Source organism: Drosophila simulans, chromosome 3L, assembly GCF_016746395.2.
Source record: "Drosophila simulans strain w501 chromosome 3L, Prin_Dsim_3.1, whole genome shotgun sequence".
Lineage (NCBI taxonomy): Eukaryota > Metazoa > Arthropoda > Insecta > Diptera > Drosophilidae > Drosophila > Drosophila simulans.
The window spans coordinates 6,202,666-6,216,104 of NC_052522.2; the positions used below are offsets into that span (position 1 = coordinate 6,202,666).

General features: G+C 43.6%; 1 protein-coding gene across 1 annotated transcript; it reads left to right on the forward strand.

Moving 5' to 3' along the window:
- The first annotated feature begins 8,360 nt into the window (after window positions 1-8,360).
- Window positions 8,361-10,107, forward strand: LOC6737011 (odorant receptor 65a). Its single transcript, XM_002083822.3, has 5 exons — window positions 8,361-8,657; window positions 8,711-8,882; window positions 8,945-9,468; window positions 9,522-9,885; window positions 9,940-10,107. Exons 1-5 carry the CDS (start codon window positions 8,518-8,520, stop codon window positions 9,991-9,993), a joined length of 1,254 nt encoding a protein of 417 aa, XP_002083858.1. The 5' UTR covers window positions 8,361-8,517; the 3' UTR covers window positions 9,994-10,107.
- Window positions 10,108-13,439: the final 3,332 nt, after the last annotated feature.

Sequence of the window (13,439 nt, forward strand, 5' to 3'; positions counted from 1 at the left end):
GCTTGTTGTATCCTTCGCTGATATCCTCTTTTGGTATTTAAACTCTGGCACTTGCCTCTGTTTTAGATAAAAAATATTTGGCATAAACACCAAGAATTGCTACAGCAACGACGGGAACAACTGCAGTAGAGGATTGCCCCTCCCATATACTCTCCTTTTGGCTGCCATAGAGGATCCCAGCTCTGGGGGCTCATATTTCAATTTCGATTTTTGAAAACGATGTGCGAGCTAAGCGCAAACAAACAAACAAGCCAAAGCAAACAGATAAACAGCCAAATACATTGAATGAGTTTATACCGTACATGTGTATATATGCATAATATGTATAGCTGCACTTGTAAAAAAAAGTTAAATAAAAGCAAATTACAACGAACTTACTATGGACTTACAATTACAAAACCATACGTTTGTAAGTTTATTATGGAACTTAACCAAGTGAAATAGAATTTAATTATTGATTTGCGTGACTATTGAATGAAATTGGAAAGGAATTTATCCTTAAGAAATAAAAAAAGAATTGTTTTGCATTAATTTGACTTTTTTTTCAGTGTTTCGTGGATGCTGCTCACATATCTATGCGTTGTGTCCGACATGGGATGCGACACGGATGCGACTCGGAATTGGAGCTAGGACTGGAATCGAAACGCGGCGGATGGCCTGCTGGTTAGCTGGTTGGATCTCGAAGGGAGGATGGCTGGATGGGATCGGCTGCCGTTCGCACAAACGCATTGCAACTTTGGCCCTGGCAGCGGCGATGTCGCCGACGTCGTTGCGAAATGTCCAAAAATGAGGCACAAACATGCGCATGAATTTTGCAACTTGCCACAACCGCAGGTTCAGGTTCAGCGTTCATCGTTCACCATCAGGACTAACAAGTTGGCCCCTGCCAGAGCGGCTGTTTCGGCCAGGAAATGCAGCACAAATAAATGAGGCAGCAGTCGCTTGACCCTCGTCCGCCAATATTTTAGCCATTTGTAATTTTATATTTTGTGCCACCGGACGGACGGACGAATGGACAGGGCAATGTTTGCATTTTAGATTTGCCTTATTGGAAATTCTATCTGGAGCGGGAACATATGTTCCCGTTTTCGATACATATGAATGTATTTTTATTTTATTTAAATTTTTTATTTTTGTTTTTTGGTCAGCACGAGACTGGCAGCTGTTATGGCCCGGGGTGCAAGTGTTTGGGCCAACACCTTAATGGCCCGAAATGAAGCAACTCCCTAAACTTTGGCTAATTGCCAGGCGGGTCGTAGACAAGTGTGCCTTTCGCGCCCCGTGGGGCAGGAAAGCAGACGCCGCAGCACTCAGACAGACAGTCGGGCATTTGCATAAACATGCAACGTGTCTAATACCCGGAGCGACGAGATGGACCAGACCGGGTCCAGACTTCCGGCTCAAGGCCGCAACAAGCGCCAAACTTCTGGCCAACTTGAATACACTGTTTTGAGTGACTAATTCTAGTTTTTGCCATAAAATTTCAAAACAACAGGGATTCAATTAACAGCCGAAACGGACATGAAAAAGGCGTGGCCTGGCAAATAAAACTAAGCTGGAACTGCTGATTTGGGACCAAAGTTCCTCAAAGTTCTATCTACCAAAAGAACTAACTTTCCAATTGAATCTCCCTCCTACCACTTGGCCCTGGCCAAACATTCGAACTTGAACTTGGCAGAAAAACTACCTACCGCATTTCGTGGCCAGCATCCGAAAATGGACAAAGTCAACGTTCGGCGGCATCTCGCAAGTGGCGTTTTGTCAAATATTTCCGAACAGTTTGTGTTGCAGGCGGTGGACGTAGGACTGGTTTTTGGGAAAGCGGCACTGACTGGCGGAGGGTCTTCACGACTTTTATTTAATGAATTTCGCAAATTTCTGGCGGCAGCATCTCACGCATGCGAATGGCTCTGACAAAGGCAGCCAAAACAGAACTTGTCTCCGCCGTACACAATGTGCAAATAATTGTCTCAATTCTTTGGATTCCGACGATCTGCAAGTTGCACAACCCCGGCAGAAACTGAATGAGTTCTGCTGGAGACGGCGATTATCGGTTATCTGAGTGTTTTAGGCGCCTCTGGGGAAGATACAAAGACCCGTCTTTGACAGTGAATATGGGTTTTTTTAAGGGGGGGCCTATGGAAATTGCATTTGCTCAAGCCTCGATTTAAGGTTCCTCATTCCCGGACCGTCATTCCGAAAAGTCATCAAAAAATATTCCATTGATTTGCGCACAGAACAAGCCTAGTTCGTTCCTCGAATTCCATTCACATTCGTTCATTTAGGCTCTACTTACTTTGCGTAGCTTTCCCACTAAGAATTCCCACCAAAAAATTATTTAAACAAAATTAATTATAGAATTATCTAAAGATATAATGTTAAATGCATATTTTTTGGTAAGGGCTTTTCAAACAAAAACTTAACTAAAATCAGTAAGGTGAATCGATTGGGGAAAGAGAGAGTCAAGGTTCGACTCTTTCAGAATGAATTTCCAAACGCAGATGACAATGAGGCAGGCCAACATGTGAGGGGACCTGGCCAAAACGACAGAAGACGGCGGCAACAGTGCCTCAAAAAAATGCTCGCACAAATCGAAAAGGAACGAAAACAGTATAGGAAATGAAAAACAATCGTCGTCAGTCAATTCGAATGGGATTCGTGGTATGCGCGACAGGTATGCCTATGAAAGCCGGGCTCAAACTCCCGGAGACTCCTGGCTAAGATCTGGCGACAATTTTTCAATTGTCTGCCTGCCGTGCGTTCGACTTTGGCAACCATGGAGGTCGTCGTCGTCGTGTTTTTTTAGTAGCCAATGCCGCATTGCTCACATAACCGGCAATGAAAAGCGCCGCAGCATTGCAAGTTGCATATAAAAATCTGTTTTCGACTGCGACTTGTTAATTGCGCACATCGCGAGGGGGGCATTTAATTGTTGTCGCAGCTACTGTCGACTGCCTTGAACCTGGCCAACTGAATGCCTGGGTCTGGGCCAGTTCGGGAATCAGTTTTCCTGGCCCTGAGCTCCCTGACAATGGATCCTGTGCGTGGGCAGCTCCAATTACGCGCTTTATATTTTTACCAGACCCGAGCTACCGAGCTCATACAACGCCTCCCGCGGAGATGGCTCACGCTTCAGCTGGTTTTTAGACTCGAAGAGTAAAAGGGTGTACTACATTCGTTAAAAGTTATGTAACAGGCAGAAGGAAGTATAAAGTATATATATTCTTGATCAGGATCAATAGCCGAGTCTCATCTGGTCATGTCCGTCTTGTTTTCTAATTTTATTCCCCCATATCTATCGATATCCCAGAAAAATTATGAAATTTCGCGTTCACACTAGCTGAGTAATGGGTATCTGAAAGTCGGGGAACTCCATTCTCTTGTTGGTTTTTGGTTTTTGGCTTACAAGAGCGAGGACGCGGGAGCAAAGCACTGGCAAACGAAAACATAACTAATTAATAAATTAATTATGCCATTACAATAATACACACACAGCAACCACCAGAAGAGCGACCCCGAGACTCACGCACTTTAATTATGAATATTTTCATGCTAAAATATGCATGCACTTGCCGAAGAAAGGCAGGCGAGGTGGTTACATATAGGGTATCAAGGGATATTTGGGGTGAGCACTTGTATCTTATAAATATAAAGGAAATTAAAGATATAATTTAGTTGTTAGTTTCTTTTAAAATGTAATTATAAATTGTATGATGAATACTTCACTACTCGACTTACAGGGTACCATCACTTCGTACCCCTATCGCTCGATGATTTCTGGCTGTTTTGGTGGTGGCTGCCGCTGCTGTTTCTCCAACGGGAGTTGACTTAATTAACCGCCCCAGGTGAGGCAGCCTCTGCCGCTTTTGGGAGAGCGGCTTCAGGTGGGTTCAGGTGGGTTCAGGTGAGGTCGCGCAGGGGACATCGGAGGCAGAGAGCGGCAGGTTGGCTTCGTTTTGACATGGCTGCGTTTTTTTGGCAGCTAATTAGTGACGTTTGAATTAATTAAATACCAAAAAGGGCAATTTCATGGAAATTTTCCCAACGATTCTCAATTTGTATTTGTGTGCGCAGTGCAAAGCGCTCGGCCATGTCGAGCCATTTAGATGAAATCTATTGCATTTTATTTGAAATTTTATTCCCATGTTAACAGTTCTATTATCCTTGCGGCCATATCGGCCATACTACTATCCCCAAACCCCCCAATTTTCCCAACCAACGAACTGAGAACGCGGCTGTATGATAAATCGCAGCATTTACGTGTGTGCGCCCAGGCAAATATATCAGGCGGGCAAGGTCATAAATATTAATTGTGTTTCGGCGGTGGGACTGGCGATGGAGCTGGGAGCAAACTCCCACACCGGGGGAAATTTTCTACACCATACTAAAAATATTTTACAATTTAATATACGAATTTGGAATAGGTAGAACGTTTCTACCCCAACCGGCTGAATAAAGTAGGTTCAAAACTTAAATTAACTACATTTTAATTTTGTTTCCATTATATCGAATAACCACTATTGATAATGATTTGATTTTATTCCCCAGCAGATTGTTTTAATAGTCTGGCTTATTATAAGAGGCAATCGGAATTACGAAGTTCATGCTTATAGGAAACGATTTTAAACACATTATTCGGGTTGAAAAGTAAGTTAATCTAATATATATATTTAGACAAGGCACCACAAATAAATCAAGATTGCATTGGCTAATATTCATGTACCATGGTTTTCCCTGTGCATGGGGAGTGGGTTCGGGACCTATCCTTAGTTTGCATGTCTCGCCAGATGTGTGTTGTTGCACTGTTGCATTGTTGCAGTGGCCTGTGCCCGTTGGCTAGGTGTTGTTGGCCGCTGTTGCCGGTCCGATGCCATTATCAATCGATCGAACGCGAGCTGCATTTGCTTAGCGGTTTGCGCATGAACGGGCCCCAATCGAAGGCAAATACTCTCGTACATCGCATATTGCTAATAAATATTCAGCGCGTTCGAGTGGATTATGTTGTGATGGCGCGCCGATGTCCTGGCCCCCAAAAACACCAATGACAAACTGTAGTATCTGGCCAATGTTTGCAGAGCACTGTGGCCAATAGATGTGTCCGCACAACTTTCATTAGCCGGGCTCGAACTTTAAGCCAGCTTCAAGTCGCCTGCAGTAAGGAGTTATTCATAAGCGTCGAGTGCCGCAAAATGCAATGGAGTACAGAGAGTGGAGTGCCCTGGTAATGGTCGAGTGTAGTCGAGTGCTGCTGTGATTAATATCCCAGGAATGCAGTTTATTGTTGCGCGACGACAACAGCAGCGAATGAAGCTGCTGCTGCTGCATCAGACTTGTGGGCTGGGGGGCGTGGCAGCGGGAGACACATGGCAGGAAGGTGGCACCACCACATGTGCCGGGGTCAGAGCGGCCAGCGGAACCCATACTGCAAATATGGTATTTGGTTAATATTTAATTAAGTAGTACCATGCAGATTCAACAAGGAACGAAAAGAAAGAATTATCCAAATTCTTACACATATTAACATTTAATAAAGTCAATTTTAATAGCGCTGTTCTAAGTGTTTATTACATTAATACAGATTACGTCCCAAGAAATATTTTTCAGTGCAGCAACACTTTACGAAGAGGCTCGCAGTTTTTTCTAAGGCCGCGGGGCGAGGCAAATTTGTGTGCATTATTTTTTTTTATATTTTTTTTTTATTTTTCTCGATTTTCTTCAGTTTTTCATGTTGCTGCCTCTAAGGTTTTTCCTCAGCTATTTTAGCTCAGTTATAAATTACGCCGAGTGTGTTTGTGTGTGTGTTGCATAATCTAAGTGCTGAAATCTGTGGCATCCACTTGAGAGCAAATGCAAACAGCAACGGAGAGAGTGAGACGAGGGTCAGTGGCAGGGGCATCTCTGGAACCTATTGTTCTAGAGGCCCCCACAATGTAGCTGGGAAATCAGGAGGGGCGAAAAGCTCGAAGAAGTCGCTGGAGCTGCTGCAGAACTTGACCGCCACTCTCATAATAGAGTCATAAAATTTTAGTGCGCCGCTTGGCCAACTTGCCGCTCAGCCCGCGATATCGGGGAACCCCCGTGGCGCCACGGAGTCAAAGCCGTTTCGCTTTGTTGGCCATTGTCCCGGCCATTTACTCGGACCATAGAAATATATAATTGTGATTAATTATACGACATAAAAGTGCTTTAGATTTAGCATTTTGATGCATTTATTAACCGAAAAATCACTTGAAACTCTCCACCGAGCATTCTCCTTCGCCACTGGATCTATTATCAATTGTAATAAAAGTTGGCCTTTTAAATTTAAAGCTGGCATTATTTGGGGCGTTGCAGCTGATGCGGGCAGTGGATCGGGGAGTATTTATGGATTATCCACGATATGGGTGAAATCCAAATAAGTAGTTGTGAAATTTGATAACCAACTTGATCCCATCAAAAGGCTTCTTAAGGTTAATTTTATTTGGATTTTACAGAACTATGGGTTATAGCAATTCGTTGGGCGTTACTTGAAGTCTTATTACAATAGTTAAGTCCACAGAATACATAAAATTGAGAATGACTGATGTGAATACTTTTTTGAAGTATATATATTAAACTTTTTAAATTTTAAGACAAGTAATTACAGAGAAAGCTTCAAAATGAGCTGTTCGAATGATTCCTACTTGCCATTGCAGAGCAGATCGTACTTCAAAGAGTCAGTGCAGCCCACCTGGTCTCCCTAGGAGCAACCTTAATTGAGTTCATACGGCGCATTTTTGATTGTCAGCGTTGTCATGGCCAGCGGACGAGTGGCCAACGGACGGAATTGAGTACATCGCGGCACAGGACAGAATCCCAGCGACAATGGAGCAGTCGAGGAGCTGGCTTCGTTATCACACAGAACATGGCAGCACATGGGAATTGCAGCCTCCTGGTGACGACCGCACTCTCTGGATGGCAGGGACAATGGATGGATGGGGAGCCTTTGGGGGGCAGGAGCTATGCACTCGGACAAGAGCCGCCGAAGGCAGTGGCAGTGGCAGTGGCGGTGGTTGAGGCAGAACCAGAGTCTCTGAATCAGAAACAGAAACAGATTCCCTGACAAGAGCAATCCATCCACAAAGGCAAAGGCATTTCATGCTCATCAAATGCGTTGACATTGAACAATTGCGCGTAATGTTGTCGTACACTTGACAAGCGCGCAAATTGTAGTGCTACCTGTACTTGAGCCGCAATTTTGCTCAAAGCGAAAGCTCCATCGCCGTCAGTCCCCAAAATCGATCTATGTTTGGTCTAGCCGAAAACCTACCACTACCTACTGCTTTTGATGGAAATTGGCAGAGTTGTCTGTCTGTCTGATTGCTGCGACGTTTGTCGTTTGTCGTTTGCCGTTTGATGTTCGCTGTTTGTGGCCTTAATGAAGCGAACGACATTCACCGGACAAGTTCCAACGTATCTGCCACATCCAAGTTCAGTATCCACATCTCAGCCACTAGCCAAATATGCGGCGACAAGTCCTCACTAAATGCTATCCAGATTAATAAGTCTCAGCCGTGTGGGTGATGTGAGCCTCATGTGGAGCAGCGAGGTACGATAGTAAAAGTCAAAAGTCGCCCCAGGCCAGACGAACTACGAGATATGTCTTACCACACTCAAACAAAACGTATCTTTTAGTAAGCTTAGGTAAGGTGTTGGTAAATCCACCTTGACAATTAAGTTAAAATTTAATATCTTATCTTAAATCATTAACTAAACATAAATGGACTGACAGCCAGAAGTATGCTCAGCTAGAAGTTTTAGTGAAGAATTCTCTGTTTCATTTACTTAATTTAATTGGCTCCGAAGTTTGGTTCGTTAATATTTCCTTATAAGAAGAGCGAATGATATGCTTTACTGATACTGACGATTTCAAATGATTTTTCTTAAAGTGCATCACCACTCCACCTTCGATTTTGGGGATACCAAATTTGGCCAAGGCAATATTTTGTTCGTTTGGCAGGCCGTTAGAGATTTGCAAAAGGTAAAACTGTAAAATGCATTTCGGTTTGCCTTAAATGGAGCGGGGAAAAGCCAGCAGAACGCACGATAACGAAAGAAAAGTGCAAACATTGTTGCAGAACCGCACCGAGTGTGCAAATTTGCCTTTCGATGCCGACCAGGCTAGAAATCCGAAGACTGGTAACATGCATTCGAAACTGGGATCCGAACAACAATGGGCCAACAATGGCAGAGTGGCAACGAGAGGCTCTCGGATAATCGGCTGGCACTCGAAGACTGCTCCTTGGATTTTAAGTGGACGTCATTCCCGAGTATTCGCCAATAATTGCAGTTGCAAATATGAGTTTTCCCATTTTCCGTTCCCCATTTCCCAGTTCCCAGGCCGTGGCAGCTGCAAAGTTCTCGGCCAGCAATTGCCGTAATGAGCAATAAGTTCCTGCGTTATTTATTCAGTAATTCCACACCTCGTATGCGTATAAAACAGTTCACCGTTTCAGGTCATCGGGCACACCTACTATTTGCATTGGATCGGATTGAAAGATGACCGAGCTGCGAAGTGAGCGGATAAATGGTAATTGGGATCGATTCGTTGGACCGTTTTTCGAAAGTTGGGCTGTTTTCAAGGCTCCCCAGGCGAAGTCCCGACACATTATCGCCTACTGGACTCGGGACCAGTTAAAGTATGATTTTAAAAGAATCTTTAGAGTTTGCATATAAGAAATATATTTTACAGAGCCCTCGGTTTCTACATGAACTCTGATCAACGCCGTTTGCCCAGGATTGTGGCCTGGCAATATTTTGTTTCGATCCAACTAGCAACATCACTGGCATCTCTGTTTTATGGTATCAGTGAATCCATCGGTGATATTGTCAATCTGGGACGAGATCTTGTCTTCATAATAACGGTTCGAATAAAGCGATCTATTTGATTTATACTTAATAACAATTAATAACATAAAATTCTCAGATCATATTTATTTGCTTCAGACTCGTGTTCTTTGCTCAATATGCTGGTGAATTGGATGTCATAATCGATGCTCTCGAGGACATTTATCATTGGAGTATAAAAGGACCGGCAAGAAAGGAAGTGCAAGAAACCAAGCGTTTGCATTTCCTATTGTTTATGGCCTTGGTCATTACTTGGTTCAGCTTTCTTATACTTTTTATGCTGATAAAAATATCCACACCTTTTTGGATTGAATCGCAGACATTACCCTTTCACGTCGCCTGGCCCTTTCAACTTCACGATCCATCGAAGCATCCGATTGCCCATATCATCATCTTTGTATCCCAAAGCACCACTATGCTGTATTTCCTGATTTGGCTTGGTGTTTTTGAGAATATGGGTGTGTCTTTATTTTTTGAGCTAACTTCTGCTCTAAGGGTTTTATGCATCGAACTAAGAAATCTTCAGGAACTTTGCCTGGGCGATGAAGATATTCTGTACAGAGAGCTCTGTCGAATGACCAAGTTCCATCAGCAAATCATAATGTAGGTATCTGGCCTGAAGCTATACTCTACTATATCTCTCTCTTTGTTGATAGACTTACAGATCGCTGCAACCATATATTCAATGGAGCTTTTATCATGCAAATGTTGATTAACTTTCTGCTCGTCTCATTGTCACTTTTCGAAGTGCTGGCAGCCAAGAAGGATCCCCAAGTGGCAGCCGAGTATATGATTATTATGCTAATGACTCTGGGACACCTCTCATTCTGGTCGAAATTCGGAGATATGTTTTCCGAAGAATCGGAGCAAGTAGCCTTGGCTGTCTACGAAGCGTATGACCCGAATCTTGGATCCAAGTCAATCCACCGACAGTTTTGTTTCTTCATTCAAAGAGCTCAAAAGCCATTAATCATGAGTGCAACACCATTTCCACCTTTTAATTTAAGGAACTATATGTTTGTAAGTAACATTCTAAGAAGTTGTCTGTACTTAATTGATAATTTGCCTTTGCAGATTCTAAAGCAGTGCTATTCAATTCTGACCATATTAGCAAACACGTTGGAGTAGATTTATAGGGCTCTTAACATCTAATTTAAACTCTCTTAACAACATCTGATCATTACTTACAGAAACATAATTAGGACACAAACGCTTTGCTTGTAAAATAAATGCATTAACACACTTGCGGGTTTATTAAATCAGTCTCAACTCTGAAAATAACATCGACCATTTTTGGGGCCACTCAAAGAAAGTTCAGCAAGGAGCCTGCATTTTATGCATGCGACCCCAAAAGGTCGCCACTGCACCCGATGCAACTTGGAATACTGTTCCCAACCGTCCGAAGATTGGGCTCATAAATTGCAATTGTGTGCGGAGCTCTGGAAACTGGAAGCTGGTTTTCTTTCAGACCGATGGATGTTGGCTGCTGGTCGCTGGCGTTTGACTGCTCCGTCATTAGCTTGATTGAATCTTATTGTTGGCAATTAACCTTCGCAGCGATGGGGCCAAACGTCTGAGGGTCGTGGGGCTACGATCCTGACATTCTGCAGCATGGACGAGGCAAATAACTTCATTTGCCACGACAACATGGCATAACATGTCATCTTCCTGGGCCACACTAATTGCCAACGACAAGGAGCCCAAATTAATTAGTAAACGACAACCGATTAGGCCAATAAACAATATCCGATTCACTCACATTTGCATGCGCACGAGCAAAAACCTGTTAGTTTTGGCCACGAAAAGTGAAAAGCACACCGAAATTTGGCCTGGTTTTTCGGGCACATTTCACAACAGTGGAAATGCACAACAATACTTTTCTTTCTATTCAAAAGCAATCCTTTTTATTGTATTTAAAGTTATCAGTTTTATTAATAAGTGCAGGTAAGCCAAATAGACCCCACAGTGCGGCGACAAAGTTGAACAGCAAGCGATTTGTCAGACTGCAGTTTCTTTTTCTCGTTGTGGCTCATTTAAAAGCCACTTCCTACTTACATTTGAATATTCGGTATTGCAATTGCAATTGCATTTCGCTTGTGTTTATTTACTTAGACGACGCCGACGTCTTGTCCCTGATCCCCTGAAGATCCCACTTCTTAGCCGTTTTCCATCTAAATTGCATGCAGCGCCTTTGTCATGACATGACAGCAGCCTAATTCATCATTATGGCTACACAGGACCGACTGCTTCGATGGAGCTAAAAACCGGGAAATCGGTTTCGGGAATGCGACGGGGATGGGTGATGGGGGATTGGGGATTGAGAGAGTTTTGTCGCGACTTTCGCTAGACGATTGGCATGAGATGCAGTTGCCAAGTTGCAAGTTTTGCATCTGAACAGCGATCTCGGTGGACTTGGACTGCGACGTGATTCATTCATGCGCAGTAGTTGGATTTTCGCTTGCATGCAGCTGGCTGGCTACGATGATGATAATGATGATGCATGCGGCCGGGCTTAGGAGCTGGTTAGATTTGCCGCGAATCGGTGGCCAGGGAAGTGGGGCACGCCATAAGATGCACTTTAGAAGGCAAAAGTGCACCGTCGATAGGCTGATGATTCGCCTGTCGACATTCAACGAGCCGGGCCAAGACGACGACATTATCGTCGGCAGAAGTCAGGGATGTCAGTGGGAGCTTCAGGACCAGCTCAGTTATTTGTATGGTTTATTATCTCCGCACAATATCGCTCATTGTGGGGGCTTGTCGAGGGGCCGCGGAAAAGTTAGTTATTGAGGGCCACAGAGCCTCAAAGTGAAACTTCTGAGACGCACACTCAAGCCACGCAGAAGTATGAATCTGACTTACGACGCAGGATTTAAATGGGTTCAAATGGAGTCAAGTACACTTGGGAAAAGTATTCAAAAGTATACAATTTAGGTGCAGTTGGTGAAATATAACATCTTTCCGCTATATCTTTCTTTTATAACTGAAAACTTTTGCACTTGCCTCAAACTGGAAAATGGTTCTTATTAGTACTACATGATATCGCATCGGAAACTACATCTTAATTACCCTGACATGCATTATTTCCCCTTCTGTCAAGCAGAACTTAAGATCCTAATCGAGTGGCCAAAATCGTGTGACATTGTAAATCGACGACAATAACCGACCCAGTTAACAGGCCCGATTCCATGGCCGCTTTTCGTACACCCAATTTGCTGACATGCGCCAATTCCCGCGAAAAAAAAAATAACAGCGAAAAGGTGTCAGACAGTCGGTCCGGATTCGGTGGCCGGGCCACTTAATCATCGAAGTCGAACCAAGCAGGACAAATGCCATGCACGACTTCATTATTAGGCAGCCCCATATGCACATCATCATCGCCGCTGAATCGTTGCCATGGACTCGTGACATGGCCTCCAGATTGAAGCTAGTTTGGCCGAAGCAGCTCCTCTGATTAGTTTTCCCCCAGTTCCACGGCTCATTTCCCTCTCATCAAGACACGAAAATGTCCCTCAAATTTGTTTGTCAAGCCAGGAGGAGCGGTGGGTCCATTAAATTCCTTGTGGCTTCTGGTGGCTGTCGCTAATGAAGTCATAAAACCGCATGACATTTTCGATGCCTCCGAGGAAAGCCCCTTGGATCTCACTTTTTGTCAGACGATCTTGTTGGTCTCCGGTACACAAACACATACAATTTCCTGCTGTCCGAGGGCAGTTCAATCGTTCCAATATGCAAATGCCCCATTCACCCGCTGCCGCCACCCACGGATTGAGGACCGGGTACTGAATGCTCCGATCCATATGACCATATGTTCATATCGGACCCCAAATCTTTCGCTTTCGATTGCGACGAGCTGCGCCCTCCGTCCAAAACACTCCACTCCACTGAACTCGCCTCGTCTAAGCCGGGCTTTATCTGCTCCGAGACGATTTTTTGCATTTCATTTCGTTTCGCCGGCTTCGTGCTGCAAATATGCAAAAATGCTGCAATCTGCGGACAGCACGTTCGGAGGGCCTTTCGTGTCATAAATGGCATAAATATTCCTTCTTGACCGGGCAACCTAAATATTTCCAGCTCTGCAGATGCTGCTTTCCTTGCTGTGGTGAAGGGAAAAAAATTGTTTTATAACAATGTTAACTTTCACTTTTTCGACTTCGGCAGATCTCCACCGAAATCGAAATTAAATCGTTTTTCATTTTTATGTACTGCTCGATTATTGATGTTCAGTTGCGCGAAATAAATTATCAGTAAGCACGCAGGAACTTATTTCATATTCTAAAATGTGAAAACGATTAGCGCCTGGCAAAGCAGATGTTAAGTTCTCGCCTAGTAATTGCTATAAACGGTGATATGTACATATTTGCTTATTATCACACAGGCAGGAAACACTCATAAAATTAAATTTACGCATTTGCAATCAGCTTAAAAAGGCTAAAATGTGAATCAGTCCCTATCTGTTGATTATGAAACTACTTGAGAAAGTTCTAATATGGCTACAACTATCTATAAATCTTTAAATCAGAATATTTTTTTCAGTGACCTTCTTGTGTAATATTTAATACGCATCACACTAG

Bases quoted from the DNA above. Each gene is read 5' to 3' on its own strand.
- LOC6737011 (XM_002083822.3), top strand. From the start codon at position 8,518: ATGACCGAGCTGCGAAGTGAGCGGATAAATGGTAATTGGGATCGATTC. The intron at 8,658-8,710 runs GTATGATTTTAA...TATATTTTACAG, and splicing joins TGGACTCGGGACCAGTTAAA to AGCCCTCGGTTTCTACATGA. The intron at 9,886-9,939 runs GTAAGTAACATT...TTGCCTTTGCAG, and splicing joins ATTTAAGGAACTATATGTTT to ATTCTAAAGCAGTGCTATTC.